Source organism: Erithacus rubecula, assembly GCF_903797595.1.
Source record: "Erithacus rubecula genome assembly, chromosome: 6".
Lineage (NCBI taxonomy): Eukaryota > Metazoa > Chordata > Aves > Passeriformes > Muscicapidae > Erithacus > Erithacus rubecula.
Window position 1 is genome coordinate 5,671,028 of NC_136688.1, and position 23,112 is coordinate 5,694,139.

At 37.9% G+C, this 23,112-nt stretch overlaps 1 protein-coding gene and 1 long non-coding RNA gene across 3 annotated transcripts in view; one reads left to right on the forward strand and one right to left on the reverse strand.

Moving 5' to 3' along the window:
* The window catches only part of USH1C (USH1 protein network component harmonin), a gene marked incomplete at its 3' end in the record, with an annotated part of 45,853 nt that extends 28,866 nt beyond the window's left edge, over positions 1-16,987 (forward strand). The window contains exons 16-21 of one of the 2 annotated variants that reach the window (XM_079307933.1): positions 11,267-11,308; positions 11,619-11,672; positions 11,828-11,927; positions 13,202-13,311; positions 14,005-14,060; positions 15,826-16,987. In XM_079307933.1, coding sequence (XP_079164059.1) covers positions 11,267-11,308; positions 11,619-11,672; positions 11,828-11,927; positions 13,202-13,311; positions 14,005-14,060; positions 15,826-15,838 — 375 coding nt within the window. Of the gene's footprint in view, positions 1-11,266; positions 11,309-11,618; positions 11,673-11,827; positions 11,928-13,201; positions 13,312-14,004; positions 14,065-15,825 lie in introns of those variants that run through there. The other variant, XM_079307934.1, reaches the window with a different exon arrangement.
* On the reverse strand, positions 1,804-22,536 carry LOC306803062. The gene is made up of 2 exons (XR_013774547.1): positions 22,406-22,536; positions 1,804-2,049 (listed from the first exon to the last, which is right to left on the reverse strand). It is a non-coding gene; the product is annotated as an uncharacterized lncRNA (long non-coding RNA).
* Positions 22,537-23,112: the final 576 nt, after the last annotated feature.

The window sequence follows — 23,112 nt, forward strand, 5'->3', positions numbered from 1 at the left end:
CTGGTCTCTGCTCTGTCACACTGGTCTCTGCTCTGTCACACTGGTTTCTGCTCTGTCACACTGGTCTCTGCTCTGTCACACACCTGTAGCTGGCGGCTGGGCGCCCCCCTGCCTCCCCCTGTGCCTCCTCTCTGCGGCGCTTCGCGGGGGGCCTGCAGCTGCACACCACAGACCTCGATGACATCAACCTGGATGAAGTTGACAAACCCAAACCGCGCGCGCCACCGCCGCCACCACCGCCACCAGTGCCACCCACTGTCACCCCAGCACCAGCAGCTCATCCACCTCCTGCCCCAAACGCTCCACGGGGTCCAGCCCTGCTGGTAACTCCAGCTTCCCAGGTGACCTCGGCATCTGCTTATGCATGCACCTTTACTGTTCCCCTGCGTGCCTCCCTGCCCTGATCCATCACCCTCTTTGCCACTGGGTCTACCCAGAAAAGAGGTTTCTTCACTTTCCAATAGTGATTGCAGTCCACTATTTTTTAAACCTAAATTAGGAGAGGTTTGCTCTTCTACTTGCATACCTTGTAGGCCTGTTATCTGCAGATGTCCTAGGCAGAATGTATCAGTTTAAAAAATAGGTGATTTGGACTTGAGTGATTAAAGACGTTATAGACAAGCAATCACAGGCAGTAGATTTAATCCATTGTTAAATTTGAGAAAAGTATCCCTGTAGTGAAAATGACCTGTGGAAGTGCTTTAAATATGTCGTCAAATTGCTTTGGTAGGTGAGAACAGCAGATAAAGAAAATTGGCACAAAGACAGAAAGTCAAGCTTTTAAAATGTCAAACTGGGTAAAACGAAAAAGCAAGACCTGGTAACCTGGTTTGACTTTCTGCACTTTGAGAAAACATCAAGTTTCTCCTTATTGCAATCTGAGTCCAAAAGAGGATCAAATAAAAGAAATCTTGAGACAAATCTCACTTCAGGCAAGAAATGGCAGCTAGTTCACTATAATTCCCTTTGCTAAGCACTGTAGTGAGAATCATGTACTTGTTCTTTTGGCAAAAGATAAAAGATTTACTTGTTTCAAGCAGCAGAAGAGGATCCCATATGACCACTTCTTTCCTACACAGTTTTCTGCATGGGTTGGCTCACTGCACTATTGAGTTTTGGGGGTTTTGCATGTTTACTAAATAGTGTTTGTATTTGCATGATTCTCCTTGGGTTGGGAAGGATATGCAAATGTTCCATTTTTGGTGGAAACTGGTAGATTGTCTCTGAATAATTGCCCCAGTGTGACCCATTAAACTTATAAACTTATTGGTAAATTAAGTTTGTAAGTTGTAAACTTATGTGGACCTCTGATAGTGCTTGATCTATGTGGCTTGTACATTTGAAGTGCCAAGAATATGCTAGATCTACTGAAATGGAAATACCATATGTTCTTATGGATAGTAGGTTTCCCAAGTTATTTGGAAAACAAAAATTATGTGAAATGACATAAGTGTAAAAAATACTTGTGTTGAGAGGAGAAATACACTCCTCTAAAGAGAACAGAGAATATTCAGATAGAAGGAGTAACATAGGAACTGCCATACTGATCTGACCCCAAATCAATATGTTCTAATATCTGTTTCTGGTAATTTGTCACTGCTAGCTATGTAAGAAAAAATAAATTAAGAATTAAGAAAAATATGTTAGGTAACAACAAATAACCTACCCTTTAAAATTAATGAATATAATTAGTGTACATGGGGAAATAACTAGGCTCTCAGTAAAATTAATTGAGCCAAAGCTGATTCGTTTATAAATAGATAATTCAGTATTTCTGATGTCATTTCAGAAATGGAAGAAATATCCAAAGCTTGATAATTTATTCTTGCTACCTTTTACAAAGTCAGTTTTAAAACCCACAGATAAGCAAAAGCAATGCATTTTGTGACTTTGGATCAAAGATCTCGTGTTTATGCCTGATAAAACCAACAAATAAAACAACTGTAGTTGTCCCATAAGTTCATGTTTCTAATATTACTCAAGCTGATATATTTTCTCTACATTGCTCCATTTTTGGTTTTAACCCAGATCCTTTAATTTTCAATTCAGCTCGAACAAACCTGACAAAAGGAATAAAAATCCTGTCAGAGATATTCTTAAGAATTAGCTATTAAAATACCTGGTATAAATTGTCTGTTTCTGAAAAAAAAATTATTATTAGCTTTACACTTTCTATGAACCCAGTACTAAGTGTGTTGCTGTTTAGGTTGTAAGAGACACCTCCCACGTTGGCAAAGCATCCCCTGTGTCAAGCAACCCGCTGGTATGTCACGTGCTGTTTGTCATGGCTGTAGTTTCCTGAACTTCCCATGTAGTGCTAATGGCAAGGAATTGTCAAGGGTTTCCCTCTGCAGGGCTAATTTATTTAAAATTCAGCACATGGAGTGATCTGTGTAGATGCACTGCTGTGCTGAAAGCACGACTGTTAATGGTCCAAGGATTTTACATTTCAACAGTTTAGCAGTCTATATTTGCATGTTGCATGTTGTGAATGTCTGTATGTCATGTGCTTTGTTCTTCCATCAAGGCAAAAATTGCTAGGTTCAAACCATCTTTTAAATATAATGGGTGATAAGAAGCAAGTTTCATCTCAGAACCACCATTTGTGTGATATCTCTTTCCCCTGATTTTGAGTCAGAATGATCAGATGTCCATTCTACACTCTAGAAAAATCTGTTGCTAAATTGTGCAGCTCCAGGAGAAGCCATCCAGCTTAACAAATTGGTATCTGTGAATCTGTTGATTCTGATTCTTCTAAGTTCAGAATGTTAATGATACAATGTATTTTGCAGTGTGAAACAACATCATTTGAGTGATATCCACAGGGACTTTTGAATATCTGATTCAAACTTTTTTTGAAAATTATTTGAGTAAGGAAAGGATGGAGGGAAAAAAACCCAAGGGGGGATGGAAAAAAGCCACACACACACACACAAAACCAAATCCAAAAATTGGCTTAACCTATTTGCTGGCTGCAGATAAATAACTTCAGAGGTTACAGCTTGTACCATAAGAAGGATCTCTGGAGTGCATCACATTTCCTATGAGAAACATTGAGAAAAGTGTCCCAAGAGTTTCTGGGGTTAAGTCAGAAACTGAACTCACAGGGCTCAGTTTTGAACCATTTTCTTGAATAAAACTGTGCTTGATGTCAGTGGGAGTTTGGGCTGAGTGGGAAGTGTAGGATTGGACTAGGACATTCTCATTGACCAGGTCTCAGATGCCTCTGGGTATCTCTGTTTGTGGAGTCAAGGGCTGGGAATTAAGCTAACAAACCATCACTGTTAGATCAAGATAATTTAACTTGAAATTCTTTATGGAACGCTGTCTGCTGCAGCCCTGCTGAAATTCATCTTGAAAGATCTATCCATCCATAGATTAGTTAAAATCTTATTTTGGGTTCACTGTGTTCTTATGCTCAACTTTAGCAGTTTTGGGTTTGGTTGTTTTTTTCTTCCAACTTCTCATTCAGCTCATTGCCTTTATAGGAAAAATGCCAAAAGCAGGGCTGAGATTTTTCCATAATCTTGCTGGTGAAGCCAGAATTTAAGTGAAAAGCTACTACCTGGATAGAAGAGAAATTGTTTTGGTTTGTTGCCTTTGTAAGCCCTAGTTAAAATAATTCTATCAGCTCTTTCTTATATTGGTATCACTAAATTCTTTATGAGAAACCATTTGAATTGAGGAGTCTTGGTGAAATGATGGATTTGCATAAATTAGATAGTGAACTATAATTTTCTTAATTTAACTCCATAGCAACTTGCTCCAAGTCCACCTACCCAGCGTCACCCAGGGGTGCCAATAGTCTCTAAACCAGTTATGCTGCATCCTGACCCAAACTTTGTGGTCAGGCCAACAATCAAATCAGAGGCCCTGGTAAGCCTTTTCATATCTTTTTTCTTAGTGCTCCAGTACTGTGGGGATTTGGTTTTGACATTGCTCTTTGAGATGTTCTCAAAGAATCAATCTTTGTCCCATTTCCTGTTAATTAAAATTCCTGTATATTTTCAAGCATTCACTGATGGTAAGTACGAAACAGTATTTTTCCATCTTTTTCCTTGATGGAAAAGCCACTTTTAGTGACAATTTTTGTACAGGGATGCATAATTCCAGGGCAGTGTAAAGCCCTAGAATTTGTACATCTTATTTCTCATTTATTCAGATGCCAGGTTTTATTTTTATAAATTCTGAATTCAGCAGAAATGAAATAATGAAAATTAACTTAAATGCTTTTTTCCCTTGTAAACAGTCATGAACATACTTGAAGATATATGCCTTATATAATTTATCATATATATATATATCTAATTTAAATGTATCTTTTAATTTCCAGGGAATTTTTTTTTTTTTTTTTGTTACATCAGACTCCAATATACTGGTCATATTCTTTTTCTTATTTATTTTCCATTTTTGTTTGAAATGCAAGTGAAAAGACAGAGGCTAAACCTTTTAGGACCAACCATGTAGCGTTCTTGGGAATTATAGTTTATGAGGGAAGGTGAACCAAGGTTTACTGAACAAAAAAATGAGAAATACTGCTCAGACAGATGATAACTCCCAGCTGACAGTCCTTGAAATTCACCTAAAATAGCTGATGGACTAATTAGTTTTAAACTAATTTATTCTTGAGGGTTATCATGGCATAAGCTGTTAATATGGGAGTTCTGTGTTAGTTGCATGCACATGTGTGGACACATGCATATATGCATTTGTAAAACAGTAAGTGACAGAAAAACAATCAAATCTGTCTTGCATTTATTTAATGAAAAGCTATTTGTGGCAATAAATTATGTGTACGATATTCCTAACTATGTTTCATTAAAACATGATGGATTTCTTTATCATTTTTCTCTTTAATAATTTAGATACTCTTGTTCCTTTATTTTCCCCAGTTCACTTTGAACAAATTTAAGTGATACTTAGTAACCACTGTCCCCACAGCTAGAGTCATTTTGAAGCTTCTATATTATAAATGAATTGAATGGTAATTGGAAGCAGTTTTAATAAGTTGCATAAAAGAAGGCAGGCACATGAGCTAAAAATAAATTCAGATCCCTCCAGTGGAGATGTTTGCTTCAGTTGGAGCTCTCATTTTGACTGTGTTCAGTAATTTAACATCTCTGAGCAATATGAAATCCCTTAGGGGAGGAATGAACAAAGTTAATATCATCTAGCTCTTGAAAAAGTGTGTATATGTGAACTAGTATGCAAATGGATAATACTATTATGTGTGATCAAAAAGTCTTGGTACAAATTTTAAAAGGCACTTTTTTTTATTTTTTTATTGACTACATACAATTAGTGTAAGAAACTGGCAACAAGATCCGCCCCCATGGGAAATGTCTTATGATTTGTTATGCATACATGCACATTTTCCAAATCACAAGTCTGCTAAAAATCTTTCAATCATCTTCCTTCCCAAACTGCCTTATATTAGTTGGAAGATCAAAATTTCCATGAGAGCAATATTCTGGTAGGACTTTGAGAGAAAGATCAGTCTATAAATTGGTTTGGCAGACCTTATACCTCTTACTTCCACTGATGACTTACTGCAGTAACAGGTATTTAATCAACCTCCCTGCAATGAAGTCACAAGTGGTATGTGAAATAAAACTTGCATGGATACTGAAAAAAAGAAAAGGCCAGTGTATGACAAAACAAACAAGACAGTACCTGGCTGTCCCCAGAAGTGTACAGGAATTATAATTAGATTTCATGCAGGAGGGGAGGAGGTTTAGTTGGTTGCTATGTGTGATTTTGTGCCTGTGTGCTTAAGTTCATTAGTTAGATACAGGATCAGTTCCACTTCTCTCAGTGGAGGAGAGTGTCACCAAAGACAACATATCATTTGCTATATTTCACATGTATCTTCCTATATTTCACACACCTTATGGAACTTCAGCTTTCATGTCTTAATTTGACATAATGCAACCACTTTTTCTGCCTTGTTTTTACCTGAATTTAACTGTCCTGGACACAAAGCTTAAGAAACTGAGGCTGATGGATTTATTTGATTCAAGCAGCTAATCCAATTAGCTATATTCAAGCAATTTACTAGTAAAGAAGATGAAAAAGCATGCACACAAGAATAAAATAGGCATGCAAGAATGGGTAAAATTCTCCTGTTACCTGGAAGGTAGTTGGTCCAGATAATCTCTGTTGTGACTTAAGTAATCTTATTAAGTAAATTCAGGTCAGAATTACCAGGTCTTTTAACAGTTGATGAAAATGAAATCTTTTTCACTTATAAATAGGGAAATGATGGGAGATATTTAAACCTTAAGTGTAGCCTTGAATGCTGAGGGCTGCTCTGAGTCAAAATCAGTGTGAGCTGTACTAGAGTGAACTCAAATACAATTATGGCAAAGTCAATTAAACTTGGCTCAGGGAACAGGAGAGGACTGTTATGATTTAGTGGTGAGATTTCCATTGATGCAAACCCACCAGGAATATTAGTCTCTGCTCTCCCATCACAAACATCCTGTTGTGTGAGCTACAAGACTCTGTTGCACTTGCTGCTACAGAAGAGATTTCCTCCCTTATTCCTTTGTGGCTGGATGAAGAATTTCTGAAGGGAAAAAAAAAAAAAAAGTTTGAGCTTTCCTCTAATTTGCAAGATTTGAAGCCTGATATTACAGGACTGAAGTCAAATCAAGATGCTTAGATACTGTGTAGCAAGATCAGAGAGGATTAGAAATTTCAGTTAGTATTTTTTAGCCATACCAAAACAATATGTGTTGAAAATTATTTGGGTTTTGGTTTTATTTTTAGAGAGGTTTCAAAGACATTTGTGAAAAAACCTTTCCAAACTCGCCCCAAAGTCCTCCAAGAGAAAAACCCACTGTTCATATTAATTAAACACAAACCACATTTCATTAACTCTAGAATATATTTTCCCAAGGACTGTAGGACACTGAGAGAAACATTAGTGAAACACACATAGTAATTTGTTTTAAAGCAAATTGAGTTAGAAAAGGTAAATGCCAGAGTTCAGTCTGTAGAAAGTATTTCTTGTTTCAGAAGACTCAATTAAGTTACCTGATTTGCTGCAAGGTTTAGAGTGAAGGCTGGGAAGTTTCATTAGTAATTTGTGTAATAATATGGGTTTTAGCCCATTTCATTTTTGAACATTTTTGCATACTAATAAGATATTCTGTATTTTGTTATTCTGTACCATTTTGTTAGACTAGTGAAAGTGACAGAAAAACAGAATGAAAATGGAATTTAAGACCTTGAAGCCAAATGCAATAAAATAAAATCCACTTATTAATAGAAATCACCACTTCAGTACAGGAAGTCCTTGGTAGGAAAGCCAATCTTAAATGCATAAACATATATTTATCATGACTTCTCAATATTTTGGAAATTATTGTTTACCATTTTGTCCATGTTTAGGGTTGGGGTTTTTAATTTTTTTTTTCACATATACCATGGATGAGATACCCAAGCACTGTTTTTCAGAGATGAGTTGTAAAAGCAGCTGTAAAAATAATGGAAAATAATTTTAAGAAATCTTGTGGTATGGAAATGTGCATTATTTATGTAGTTTCTCTAGAATTCTTTCCACTTTGCATTCACTACTGTTTTGCTGTGTGTGTTCTCTCATTTTGAAATGATACAGGGAAGAAGCACTAACAAGTGCAAGTGTGATTCAGTCCCTAGGAGAGCAAAATAAGCAATAAGATAATTTGTGAGTAGGTGATACTTATTTACAGCAAAAAGTTAATACCTGGTTTGGCGATTTTCTTTCTTTTGCAGCCACAAGAGATGTTTAAAAGGATGGTGGTTTACAATTCATCATTTAGATCTAACAAAAAACAAGTAAAAAAACATTTTCCATGTTTTGTGTGGTCTTGTTTGACTGATCATAGATTTAAAACTTTCCTTTCCAATTCTGTTGCTCAGTTTCTAAAACAGAAGATGCAAGACACCCCTAGTGCATGAGAACTGCTAGTCTTTGTAAGCTTAAAGTGTGTGCCTGTGGCTCCTGCTAGTCTGGGCAGAAGAAGAATGAGAATAAATCCTTCAGGTTGAACCATCTGTAACTACTTATATGGTTAAGTGCAACCTTTAAGATAACTGAACACCAATAACTGATCTGATACTGATATTCCTAAGATTTCCTTATAATAAAATACTTTATCAGTTTAACAAATAGAGTTAGCATCATGACATAGTTACTGGTAGGAAATCAGAGGAACTGGTGGTGGAAAGCCTTGTTCATTCAGCCTTCCTGTATTGTGTAGGATTTTCCCACTGCATTTTTTCTTTTCTTGTTTTCCTCTGTCATAATGATGAAGTTTTCATCTCTTCATTTTTGGTTTTCTGGTGATTCAATAGAGGGTTTCTTGAGGAAGTGAATTTTATGCTGAACTTCTCTTCTGTAAATGTGCCAGTTTGTGTACAAAACCCCTTGTTAGTGCAAGCTAAGTTAGATGCAGTGACATTATATGAAAAGTTGGCACACAGTAGTGAGCTCACAGTGTGAGATTAATAATTTTTTCTTCTTTTAATCAGTTTCAATCTATATCTAGAAAGGAAAACTGAAAAAGAACCAGCTTTGAGATTATTTATTTGCCAGTAAATGCCAGTATGTTCTGAATATATAACAGTTGTGTTCTCAAAAGAGGTGTTTTTTGAAAGGTTTGGTATTTCTGGTCGTGTGTTTCTCTTCCAGTTATTTGTTGTTGTTTTTGTTGTTGCTTGGGTTTTGTGTGTTTGTTTGTTTGTGTTTGTTGTTGTTATTTCAGCTTTCAATTGCTCTTGACTATTGTTAGAAACCAGGGAAGCAGTATCATTAGTCTAAGTGCTTGTGTTTTGGAGGTTGTTTTTTTCTTTTAATAGTAGCTTCAGCTTTCACCTGGAAGTCCAGACAGAGAGTTGTTTCAGTGCAATAAAATATTTTCGTGTTCAATTTTCAACTTACTTTCAACTCAGCTCTCTGAATGTTTTTGTAAATCAGGAATGGATTTGAATGGTCTTAACTCTTTTCACCTGAAATGTCCTGAGTGGTGGGAGGGCAGGCTTAGGACTGTGCTTTCCACTTGGTGCTCCTTGGCTCATTAGTCCCTGCTTGGATATGGAGTGCACTTTGATCTCTGGATTTGTGGAGTTCATTCCAGGGAAGCTTTATTACAGTTCAGTGCATGTCTTCTTTCTGTCTTAGCAATATCTGTACATTATTGTACAGATCCAGATCATATCCCTGATATATAGTGATATAAACCCAAGGGGACCACAGTTGAGATTGAATATTAGGAAATGGTTCTTCACCCACAGGGTGGTTGGGCACTGGAAGAGGCTCCCAGAGGCACCAGCCTGACAGAGCTCCAGAAGGGTTTGGACAGTGCCTTCAGATGCATGGGATCACTCTGCAGGGCCTGGGGTTGGACTTGGTCATCCTTGGTTCCTTCCAAATCAGAATATTCTATGTTTCTATTACTTTTGCTTGAAGATTGTTTTTTGGTGATTTTTTTTTTTTTAATTTTGTGTGTTTGTTTTTGTGGAGTTTTTGGGTTTTTTTCCTGTTAAAAGATCATTTTCCCAGGAAAACTTCCTTCAAGGGTAACATCTGTTTTTCATGAGGACAACCTGGGACAAACAGTTCACTTACTTCCTTTAGATTACATAATGACTTAGTGACTTGGCTGAGATTGGAGTTCTATTTTCTAAATTACTTGCTCCAAACACAGAGATACCTACTTCAGCCATGATTCCAAAAGGCAGTAGTAATTCAGTTATTCAAACTATTAATTGTTGAGGTAGCTTTCATTGTAAAATGTTTCTCTTAGAGTTTTAGTTAAATGGTTCAAAATATTAATACACTTTGGAAATTAATGGATGATTGGTTGAAGTTTTCTCCCAGGATGAAATTGTGTCCTTGCTGATGTCTGTGATGAAATTACCATTTGTCTGGTTAACAGATGTAATGCAGTGTAACAAATGTAATGCAGTGTAACTAACTCAGTGTTAGGCAGTGCTGTTATGGGTCAGATCAGAACCCAGAGGGTTCATAATCAAAATAAGGCAACTGAAAGAGGTGATAAAGAGTACAGCAGAGGAGGTATTAGTATTTTCTGCTGCAGCTTTGCCATTTAACAGCCAGCCCTTAAATATACCACTAGAATCTCAAGCTGTGTGTTTGGTTTACAAATAGAAAAAGGCTTAGCTGAGTCTGATAGTCCAAAGGCTATTTTGCCAAAGACTATCAAATTGTCAAATGGATCCAGTGGAAAAGAGGGCAGTAATGAATGTATCAAGCTTGATCATGCACTGAACCACTGGTCTGTGTAAGGTATTGACTTGCCTGCTGTGTCTGCAAAGGGTTGTGTGGTTCTGTGTTCCCCTGTCACCAGGTTATTGCAGCTTAAGGCCAAGAGTGGGAGCTAGGTGCCTCAGAAAAGATTTTGTCAAATTCTGAAATCCTTACTTTAGCATGAAGGGTAAGTGAAGAGCTTTCATAAATCCCCAGCAGCTACTAATCTCACCCAGTAGCTACTAATCCTCCTCAAGAAACTGCCACTCAAACACCATTGATTCCTTATTGCTGGTGCAGGAGCTCCCATCCTTGCAGAAAAGGTAACTCCTGCTTTCCCCTGCAGTCTTGGTCTGACAAAGGGTTAAGCACTACATTTTGTGAGTCCTCTCAAAGTTTAAATCTTGCTGTGCCTAACTACAATATCATCTTCTGCATTTCAGACATTCCCTGACAAACCTTTTAAGTCCTCCACAGAACCATATGAAAACAAAAATCATATTGTTATCCTGAAATTTGTCCAACAAATTGTTGTTCCTGCACTTGCTTGTGGTATGGAGCCAGCTCCCTCAAACTCCACATCAAGAAGGAGAGAAGGGGAGAGTAGTGTTGCTGACAGGTGAATTGCTGCCTGTCATTTCTACCTGTTACCATCCAACATGTTGATAATCCCAAGAAATGTTGCTCCAAAGAGTGTGGCACAATATACCTGCCTATGGTGTTTCTGCTCTGTCAGGAGTAGAGAGGAACTGTAGAGTTGACTGGTGACTCTCCCTCAGAAATGCTCCATGATATGACCAACTCAAATTATTGGTGTGTCATGAGGTTTTGAAATGTCTTCTGACTGTCAGGATGGACTCTTTGCTGTCTCTCTGGGCTTTTCTCCAGTTACTGTCTTCTTTCATAGCTTACAGAATTACATGTTCTCTCAGTAATAAATAAGATGGAATTTGTGTGTTAAACGTCTGAGTGAGTTGCTAGTTTTGCAATTAAATATAATTTTATTCTCAGGGCTTCCAGAAGTATGTTGAAGATTTTGATCCATATTCAATGGTAAGGAAAGAATTTAAGCATGCCTCACTATTTGATATGAAATACTCTGGAAAAAAGCCAAATCCTTGATTTTGAGGGCTGGGAGTAGGTAAGATTCTTACTCGTTGCTTTTCTGGGTCTTGTGTATTTGTGTTTTCTAGCCATGTTGAACAGGGGTGCTCTTACAGGAAAAGGTGATGTGGTGTTCTGATCTTCCTCTTATAGTATATTAGAAGAGGGAAAGGTCTCTTTTCCCCAAAAATCTACATAGATCAGTCAAATTGTTTTGTGTTTCCAAAGTGGAAATGATTAATCATTTATGTTTTCACAGTTTTCCCCGGACCAGATTATAGGAAAAGACGTACGGCTATTACGAATAAAAAAGGTAAATACTGTGTTGGTTGATTGATATTTAAAAGGTTCATGTAAGTATTTGATATAAACATCATTTACTGAGAAGAAGGAAAGACTAATCTCCTGTTAATGGCAAAAATTAACAGACTGTTCTGACCTAGAACTGGTTTGGGTTTTTTTTCATAGGAAGGATCACTGGACCTTGCAGTGGAGGGAGGAATTGATTCTCCAATTGGAAAGATAGTTGTGTCTGCCATCTACGAGGATGGTGCTGCAGACAAACATGGTGAGCAGCAATGAGCAATTTGAATGGTAGCCTGGTATTGAAAGGCTCACTTAGATAGCCCAAGGAACCAAATTCTGTCTCAAGTTTAAGGGCAGCTCACATGTCCTGCTTAAATTAAATACTTACGTAAAATCTATAAAAATCAACACCTGATTCTCTGGTGTATTCTTTAATCAAGGAATACATTCTTCATTATTTCACAGTTTCCAAGCAATGACATTTGTAGTACTTTCTCATGCAAAGCAATTACCTGAATATGGCTACACTACACTGCTTAGTTTTATTCTTTATGCTGCCTTAAATTGTGATTTGTCTGGTTAAGCAGCTGGCTGTACTGCCAAAACCCAGCTGAAGGCCAGAGCCCCTGAATGTGAGCTCTTGAAGGCACAAGAACAGGCTCACCAACACATGTGGGCTTTGCACCTGGTGGGAGTATCTGCCACTTTTTTCTTGAGAACTCTTGTGACAATCAGGTCAACAGAGAGGGCAGTGTATTCTCTTATACTCTCTTTGCTGTCCTTGTCCCAGCCTGCACCTAAGTTCAAGTCAGTCTTGCTGTGGAAACATCTCAGTCATTTGATCTCCTCAGTGCTCTTTTTGGCCCTTCACTCATTTTAGGTTTCCTCATAACTAAGGCTGTCCCCTTACCACCTTCTTCAAATCCAGTTCCAGTTAACTGGTTGTTAAGCAGTGCTTCAGTCCAGATTGGCAAAATCAGTTCTAAGGAGCAAACACTACACACACATTTGCAAAGCAATGCCAGTCATACAAACCCTTGACAAACGCCATTTTATTCCTCCAGGAATTTAATTAATTTTGCCATTTTTATAGAATCGTAGAAATTTTAGGTTTGGAAGAGATCTCATCTAATTCCAAAGCCCTGCCATGGGCTGGGACACCTTACCCTAGACCAGGCTGCTCAAAAAGCCCATCCAGCCTGGCCTTGAACACTTTCAGGAAAGGGGCGTAGTAGTAACATCCTACACTCATTCAAAGTTTGTAAGCTGTATAGCTGGATTCCCCAAACAGGCAAACTGTAGAAAATCATATTGATCTAGTTTCTTACTGGTCATGATCAATAAGAGATTAGTTTGGTTTTGCCATGCTTAAAAATTCCTTTTGTGTTTGCCTATAGCAAACTTCCTACATTTTTTAGTGCAGATCTTCACATCCATTTTTCATTATAGTCAGTACTGCACAAATATGGCACAGAAAAGATTCCTAGAATTTTGATTTGCTTACATATATGTATCACACATTTGTCTTTTCCCCAGGAGGTATAGTGAAAGGGGATGAAATACTGGCTGTAAATGGCAAGATATTAATTGACAGCAAGCTGGCAGAAGCACAGGCAACTCTAGCAAAAGCTTGGAACATGGGTGGGGTAAGTAACCTGGAATATTACTTCATTCTGCCTGCAGAGCTCATATGAGAGCTGCTTTTCTATCATGACATTGTCATGTCAACACAAGGTTACAAGCATCAAAAGTAGTGGCTATGTCAGCTACTCCTAAAGTAAGCCAAAATCTGCAGAAGGTGCTGGTATGTAGCACCTCTGAAAACCATGTATGTAATTTACTGGAAATTTTCATGGCATTTAGCCTCATGTCAAGATTGGCAAATTCATTACATGCTGAGTGTTTATAGTACCTTTATTTGTAGAATCATTTTTTGATGTTGAAAATTACTTGCAAGCTGATTGGAATTCTCTCAAAATAGCTTATCTTTGATTTTTTGATATACAAGCAAAATTGTCCTTCAGCTATGTGAGTGTTCCCACATCAAGAACTGTACTCATTGCTCAGATGACTGATACAGGGTAATTCTTGACTTTTTTTTTTAAAAACCTTGTTGCAACAGTAGATTTTTATTTCATTTCAAGATACAAATCAAACAGCTCAATCTCTAAATAGTCTTCCTATAGAAGTTTTAAATAGAGACCTTCCTGCTGCTTCCTTTGGTTTTCCAGGAATATATTACCTCCCTCATTCTGTGTCTGACATTCCATTGTAGTCCACTGGCCACCTCTAAAAGAAATATTTAGCAGCAGATATTTGCCTGTGCTTTTCTTTTTCAGGATTGGATTGACTTAGTCATTGCAGCATCACCTCCAAAAGAATATGATGATGAACTGTAAGTGCATAAGCTTTTTTCTCTGGGGATTAAAAGCTGAGTAACAATAGCCAGTTTCCTTCTTTTGTCATACATTTTTCAAGTATTTTCTTCTTCTTCTTGATTATACAACCTCCTGCAACCATGGTTGCTAATTTGATAGTTATAAGTAGCTGTGGTGGATTACAGCAGTGGTTCCCAGACCTGCAAAATTGTGATTCTCAGAATTGGTTGTACATGACTACACACTCATACTTTGGGTTTAAAGTTTGAGGATTTGGGGTTGCATTTTTTTTAGAAGTTGCACTTAATTTCAGTCTGCATCATTTACAATACTCCCATAAATCATAATTTAGGGAAAGAAATCCCCATAAGTATTCTGCATCACAACCAGACATTTAATTCTGTTGTTTGGTTTGTTTGGTTTGTTTGGTTTTTTTAATTACATTGCAGTTACTGTTCTTGTCTAAGCAAACTTACGTAAAATTTTTAAAAGAGTTTAAGTGATTTGGGTGTCTTGGAAATGTTCACAGAATCCTTGTTTTAAAGATAATAAGCATAGGTGTGAAACAGAAGAATCTACAGCTATAAGTGCATTAGAGGTATCAAGTCTGTACAACTTGCTTTACTGTGGACAAACAGTCTCAAGAGCAAAACCCATGTTTCCTAGTTTGATTGAAGGAGAAGATTTGAAGATATCCTCCTTACTACTATGTAAAATGGCAGAGCAAGGTTTTGTAGTCACTGTTAACCTGGGATCTTTTTCTGTGCAGAGCACTGGAGTATCAGTTGCTGTAAATCAGTTTTACTGGCTAACACCAGCTGTAGATCAATGTGAAATTTTGTTTAATACCTGTGCACAAACTAACGGGCAAGGAAATAACTGTCACTGTTATTTTGTGTTTTCATATCTTGCATATTTAGCCCTACCATTCCCTCATCAGCAGTCAGTCCCAACACACACAGAAAGGTTTTTGAAGGCAGTGCACCTGTGTACAGACAAGGGTATCTCCTGCAGCTGTAGCCACTGCAGTGTCCCTCATGGTGAATAGCACACCTGGCTTAACATGACTGGCCATTGTGAGGCTGTGTTATTTTTTTAGCATGTGCCTGCCTGTGCATTGCTTGCCATCCTTGCTTTTGTTCCTGGCATGCTGGAGCTGGAGTGTTCTTTGGGCTTTTGCCATGCCTGTGCTATTAAAATATGAGTATTTAGTTTCTACTTCATAAAGTCCCTCAGAGATCCTCTGCAGAATTGGTTTATCACCTGCCAGACTATTAAATAAATAGGCCCTGTCTAAACAAGTAGGATTAACCTGAGGTTTTTTCCTTATCTGTGGACCACTGCTGTGGCTTTGTGAGTTCATAAGTATATAAGCAACAACAAATTATTTTCTTGTGAAGGCTTGTCCAAAGAACAAGTTTCCATTTGGATCATTCACAGTGTGCCTGTAAACAAGTATTCATGAGTGTTTGGTTTTCACCAAAGTTTGTTAATTTGTCATGTACCTATACTGTGGGTTTGTTCTGAAATTATCCTTGTCTGAGAAATTCAGTTTACTCTGTATGGTTTCTCTGTGGCTGTAATCACTCTAAGTACAGTTATAGATCTCTAGAAAGTACCAAGGTAAGATTTCTTGTTGCATGTGGGTCTTCTCAATTATCACTTATAATACAAATCAAAACTACTTAAGATCCCGTTTTAAAACTGTGCTTAGTGAAAAGATTAAAAGTTGCATGAGAGCTAACAGCATATTTCTCACTATCTTTTTCTTTTTTCTCACAGGACATTTTTTTAAGGAAGACTAAAGCTATTGAAATGGAATTCCTCTTCAGCAGAAACCCACTGCTCAGAGGAAATCATTACCCACATGAAATGCATCTTTATTGACTCACTATAAATTGAACTAGAGACATCAGATTCTTCAGATAATTCGAATAATTTATTATCATTCTGTAGACATACAGCAAAACTTTTTGCAAAACTGAAAAGAATTGCTGACCAGCATAGTTCAGTCTGTGAGTGCTCAATCTCTTTTTGTTACCTTGAGGGGCCAAATTCTGCAAATCATCTCTCAGCTTTCCTGGAAATAGACTCTAAAATTACAAATGAAGATAGAACACAGATGTCTGTTCCCACATGCAACACTTTTGAATACACATTCACAGGCCAGTTTGGGTGTGAAAAGAATTATATTTTTACTTCCTAGATAATGATTTTCATGGGAAAATGGGAAAGTACACAGGTAACTTCTGTTCTCATGTTGTAGCCCTCTTAATGTCCATTTTTGTGTTTCAGTTGTGAGGAGTTCTTTTCAGCATAAAAATCTTACTAGTGGAAGAACTGGGAATACTAGGAATGCAAGCATTATAAGGAATAATTTTGATTATGTTGCTAATACAGTTTAGAGAATCTTCTGTACCAGCAGAATAAATAACTAGCAAGTAGCTCAGATAAAATCATTATGTATAGTCACATTCATACTCCTGAGTATTTGTATTGGTGGCAAAAATTCCTCCCTCATATAGTCATGGGTGGAAAATTTGGGTGTGATTCACAGTCTGCTGTTTTGTACTTTATTCTCAGTGAGCCTATATATGTGACTGAACTGTGCAGGAAGCCACCAAGTGTAACTTTCTGCTCTTGGTGACTCTGTGCCTTAGATTTGAGTAAATTCCTCAAGACCATAGAATCGATACCAGCTTGGCTTTAAGTATTATTACAGTTGTAAATTTAATAATTATATTATAGGGATATCTCCTTAGAAATGTCATTCTATTCTTCCTTTCTTGTACCTGCCAGTTTGTGTTCTGTTTTTCATGATGTGTTTAGATTTTTCTTGCCTGTTCTATTGAGAGTCAGTTCACTGGCATACCAAGTTCCCACTGAAGTCTTGCCTTTTCAGGGTTTGGAAGCCCTCCTCTTCTCCAGTACATAAAAATAACAATTACATGCTGATGCTTACATATATTAACTTTCCTTATTTGCAATATTCTTCCAGTATGCCAATTAATGTGTGTGGCAGGGTATATATGTTAGAATATTCAAAATGTTGAACTCTTAAAACTAATCCAGAAATAAAATTGCATTTGCCAAATGGAAGAAGTCTAGTTTCCTATTTGTCTCTGGGTTTGTACCTCATAGTAATAGTTAATCTGCTAAAGTACACAGATTTCTGAGTTTTTCTTCAATAACAGAACCACTTGCAAGAGATTGCCATCCTTGTGGAGCTTGAAATTCTACTCTGCACAGATGGGAATTTTCCCTTGGCTGAGCTGCAGTAATCTTTTACAGAGTTTTTGGGGGCAAATCTGGTCATTGATAGTTGGCAAGCTACTGCAGTTCCTACAGCATTTTTTTTTTTGCAAGGTCTTAGCATGCATCTACCCAGGCCTGTAGACTTCATAACCACAAACTAATCTAAATGCTGAATGCATCAAGATCAGCACCAGAAGGGAAATTGCAGCAGGATGTACTTCTCCTGCTGCTTTGGTTCCCAGTTGCCTACATACTGCAGCCATCTGGACCGTATGACAATGCATCAGAGAGATGAGTGGTGCTATCCAATGTTCTCCCAAGGGCTGCTCAGATGCTTTGTACCAGCAAAAAGAGAGCCCCAGTAATGCATCAGTAAAGAACTTCAATGCTTGATTGTGCTAAACACTGTCTCAGCGCTCTAAGAAACACAACAAAACTTAGAGGTTAGATATGAGAACTATTTCTACTGATGTTATTTTTTCAGAGACAGAAGGAGCACAGAAGACTGAGCTGGGAAATCTGTGGGAGTACCAGCAGTTGAGTTGTAGCCTTGCTTCTTAGTCACAGAACTATCTTTCTTCTCTCCATATACCCTGTTAACTTGATTTTCTTGGATACAGCTTAAAATGCATGAGAGGCAGTTGAAGAAATAGGTGTATTAAGCAAGTGTTGCATTGAGAGTTTAATCCGTGTTAGGATGGCAGAGTTGCTCTAGGCAATATAAGGAGGTGGTTTCAGGAAAAAAGAGCCTGACACTTCTGGAATCTTAACATCATCTCAAGCCATTAGCCAGGTAGTTTTTTACTGTATTTCTGACTTTCAGTGCCCTAGAACTGTATCCCATCTTTCATTTGCCAGCTAGCTCAAGGGGTTGGAAAATGCTACAAGAAAATATATTTCTCATGCAGCTTTGCTTTCAGTTACTTTGATGTGTGTAAGCAGGTGTAAATAATTTAAACAGAGGTGCCCATTTTAAGCTGCTACTGCACTGTTCTTTGGTGGCTGTCAGTCATTACATGTGCCTGTGCCTCACCCCTGTTCAACAAGGCCAGCTTTGAAAAGATAACAGTAAATGGACTTTCTCTTGTTCAGCCAATGCTCAGTTTCCTTTGGGAGTATGGAAACTGTGACCTGATGCACGAAGCAGGAAGAAGTCCAAGTACTTCACTGACAGTATCACGAACACTTCAAGCCATTTTTAAGAGAAGATGGTTTTTTGTTTTTCATTTGCTGTAATCTCAGAGGGAATATGTGTAGTTTCTCAGAGTTTGTTTGGTTAAGACCGCCAAACCCCACTCTCTGTCTATGGGATAATAACCCAGAGGAAGACTTTCTCAGAGCTGTTAACAACCATTCTTAATCTCCCAGGAATTTCTTGGCCCCTCTGTCTTTAGCAAACCCCTCACAATTGCTGAACTGGAGCATGAATTACATTAGAGACTTGTGACTTTCACATCTGCTCTGTGAGCCTGTGCGTGCCTGTGTGCAGGCAAAAAGTGTGAGACCCTATGGATCAGAACCATGACATGCATTACAGGATAGGAAATACCATGGTTTATTACTCATATGGATATTAACATAGGGAGGTCTTTGATCTATTTATTACTCCCATTCTGATAATTCATCATTTAGCTATTATTTATCACAGGGCCATGGCATCTTTTAGAAATTGTGCATACATTTCAGAGAAGCTATGTTTTTTGGTTTTTTTTTAAATGCTGTATTCACAAACAAATGCTCAACAGGGGAGTATACATGTACATACATCAGTAAGGTTTTTTAAAATCAACTTAATTTGAAGAGACACATGTACAAATAATCTCAAAACTTCACAGATACAAGACATAATCTCGGTGTGTATATGTAAGTTGTTATAACCCCTCTCACCATAAGAAAAAAAGAGTGAAAATCATGGCTTTGTCAAAGGATGCCTATTTGGTTGTGAGGAGCTTGATATACAATAGCTGATAGAAGTCCTCCTGTATGCTTCAGCTGAATGTTGACCCTGATAAAGAGTGTTAAGGCTTTGGGTAGCTGCTATTGAATTCTTAGCCATCTTTCACCACAGAGATATCCCCCTAGGATCTCTGTTGATATGAACAGATATCTTTACACCATCTAAGGATTAGGTCTAGTGTAGAAAATTCAATGTCTTAAAGTACCTGACCCTTAAAATTATAAATCAGATGAGTCCCTTGTAATCAATTTATGATAAGGTAATAATGCTAGATCCTCATACTGAGTTTGACCTTCAGTGTTTTTCTGCTGTCTGCCAATTTTATCTTTTGCCATTGTCCTTGTGGTCAGGAGGTTTCTGCTTTTTTTCACTGACAGACATTTCTGGATCAGATTTCAAAATTTCTTTTCTGCAGACTTGATATCTGAGGTGGCTCCAGGTGGGCTGTTCACAGGTCACAGCAAACTTTTTTAAGGAGACTGACTAGGATGCTTTCTTTCCTTCTTCCAAGGGAAGGCATTTAAAGGTGTGCCTCTGCTGGAATACTGGGGTTCTCTGCTGGAATACTTCTTCCTCTATCACTAGATCCACATTTGATGTGTTATTGAAGGACACAGATAAAGCACATCACTTTTGGTGAGAATCAGTATCTACTTATATTTACAAGGTAGCTTGGGCTATTTTTTGTCTCTACTGAAATCATCTAGAATGAAAGAGGAAGTGGAGACAAACACAGGAAAAGCAATCAATAAGATTTTTGTTCTCTAGAAAGGAACTTTTGACATATGAAGCTTCAGAGGATCATGGCTTACAGTTAAGGAAAAAGGTGTTCTCCAATCCATGCTGATGGATGCATACCATAATAGTGTAAAAACAACCAGAAGGAAGTTTTAAGGAATTAAGTAAGTTGCAGACTGGCAGCTCTTGGATATGTAAGTCTGAATGGCTGTTGTTGAACTCAGAACTTTTGTCTACATGGAAAAACATGGAGTCTGATGTCCTGCAGAGAGTTGCTTCATGATTCACAAAACCTGCTGCATGACTAGCAATGGGTATCCCTTGCACACCTGAATTGTGCTTGATAGATGATTGCCACTTGGAAAGCAATCATAGTCTGAGACAAGCAAAGCACTTAAGTACATGCTTAAAGTTAAGTGTATGGGCCAATCCCATTGACATAGATTGAGCTCAATAATCCTACTCAGGCTTAAGTATTTTGCTGGATGGAAGCCTGAAGCCAAAATCTGAAGGCAATTGATGCCTTAGTCCTGGACATGCTTAGTATGGAAACTTGTTCTTGCTAAAGTTCGAGTATTCATGCTGAATTTTAGTTCCTCTTCATTTTCTCAAATAATCTTTAAAGGTTATTCCTCCCACCAGCTCCCACTGCCTATTTTCTTGCTTGTCCTCATCTTATCTTTTCTCACCATTTCACTTCCAAACATCAGTGAAACTCATTAGTCTTCAATAGCTATAACAGGGTTTGTTTATATGGTGCTTGGAGTAAAGTTTGGGAGGAAGAGACTGAGATTCTCCCAACATAAACTAAGCAAGATAGAAACCAGACAACCTTTTTGAGGACAAGGACATTTCTAAACAGTAAGGAAGTGAGAGGGAAAGTTGCTAGTGGTTATTCTTTATGCAAAGCTACCCATATGCATGTAAAACCAAGACAGTTTCTAACTATTTTTCCTGAATTTTTTTTCTGTTTCCTTTGCCTTTCCCCAAAGCAGTTCTGGATGCTTTAGCACTGGGACCCCATGTTCATGCTGGCAACAGCTGGAGGCTCTTGAGGATTAATGGCACTTAACAAAGTGCAAAGAACACTAGATATAAAACATTTTTAGAAACACTCAAGACAAAATTAAGCTTTTACTAAAGTCATGTAATAAGTATTTGCTTGACAGGGTGAAATAACTTCTCTGGTTATCCTCTGAAACTAAGTAGATTGTAAGTTTGCAAATATTAGTATTTTTGTTATTCTTTGTCCCCCCCACCCCCAGTATAAAATGTAGAATTTTCAGAGTGGAGACACCCACTAACAGATTTTAATTAGCAACAATTCCAACCTCAAGAAGGACAGAGGGGAAAAAAGGGAAATGCATGTTCCTGTTAAGATTATTCACAAAGAATGGTGGTGAAGCAGATCTCTGAATTCTATTAACCTGGTAGAACAGAAGAAATTTCATACTCTTCCTCAGTGGAAATCAGGCTGCTTCATCTAAATGAAGAGGAGTGACATACATTGCAAGAATCCAGACTGAGAGGACACACAAGTCTTTTCTCCAACTAATGCATAAATTTCTCATCAATCATTTCAGAATGTATAAGTGGGAGCAACATAATTTATAATGTTTTTCTTCTTGGAGAATTTGATTGCAACAAATTTCTGTCAACACTCATGGGGCTGATTGAAATAGAGGTGGTGGGCATATTTTGTGGTTGGATGATTCACAGGAAAAGTTAATTGTGTTAAGTTGCCATTAAGTTGTAATGATTTGTTGCATATTGTACTGCTGCAGGAAAGCTGTGTTTGTTTGTTGTCAGCTGTAACAATATTTACATTTCTTTGCCTCTAGCCAAACAGATGCAGAGATTTTTTTTTTCTATTATGCTATTGAAGTACATCAGGAATAGTATAACTTCTCAAGGATAAAATTACCTGCTATTGCCTTTTCTAATGATGTCTTTAAACCCATGTGTACACAAACAGATGTTTAAAATACCATACCATAGTAAACAGATGGGGAAAAGTGGCTAGATTTATAAATGACACAAAGGAACAAAATTCTTACCCTTCTTTCCACTAGGACAATGCAAGAGACTTTTATACAAGGAACATCACCATTTCCCTAGGAAGTAGATAACACCTGAGTATGAAATATCAACTATTCTTTCTTTAATATTGATGTGGTCTCTTAATCACAGGGCAATGATCACTACAGCCAGCTGTGTTCCCAACTGTGGAAGAGAGAGGAGTTTTTATCTAGTTGTAGCATAATCCTTCCCTTATCTTACAATATCTTGAGCCTTCATTGCCCAAACTACAAGCAAATAGGGAAATGGCAAGTGCTTTTTTATGATGTGGTGAAAAGAACAATCAATACAGAACTTAAGTTCAGTTTGTTAAAGGATCTGGGAATATGTAACAAGCAATCTTACTTTTTCTGCCCAGTTACTGCGAGCACATCCTGAGGATGTGTCCCTGGCACACATGAGAGACTCATCCCTTGCCAGTGCTCTCCAGCTGGATGTGGTTGCTCTTGTCTCCACTGCGTTGCTGTTACACTGCAGATGAAAAACAGACAGCTGAGAGTTGCACGTGAAAAACCTCCATGGCTGAGCCTCAGCCCTTGACATGGCCCTCCACACTGGGGCTGCCAAAACGCAGACGTGCAGAATGTCTCCACTGGCTCGTAGTGCTGCCTTATCACAGGAGACAAATATAGCCTGGGGAGAGCGTGCTGAGAAAGGCTACCTACAGCCAGAGAGAGAGGATTGGGAATAATCCCATGTGGGAGGGAAGATCAGTGTGTGGGTATTGTGCCCTACATGGATGGCTCTGACACATCCCCCTGCAGTGTCAGGTGGGCAGCCAAGGGTGTTGGTACCTGCTGGGAACCATGAGAAATGGCTGAGAAATAGCTGAAACTGTTTTAGTATGAGTCTCTACCCAAAGAGACTCTGCAAACTCCCTACAAACTAATTCCTGCAAAGAAGGGCTTTTCTATCTACTGTGTTCTACAAACTGGTCTCACAGGCTATTTATTCTAAAAGCTATAGAACCTGACAGCACTCATTCATGTTACTGGTCAATTCTCATTATATCCTCAGCAGGATTTCTGCTCTATCAGTCA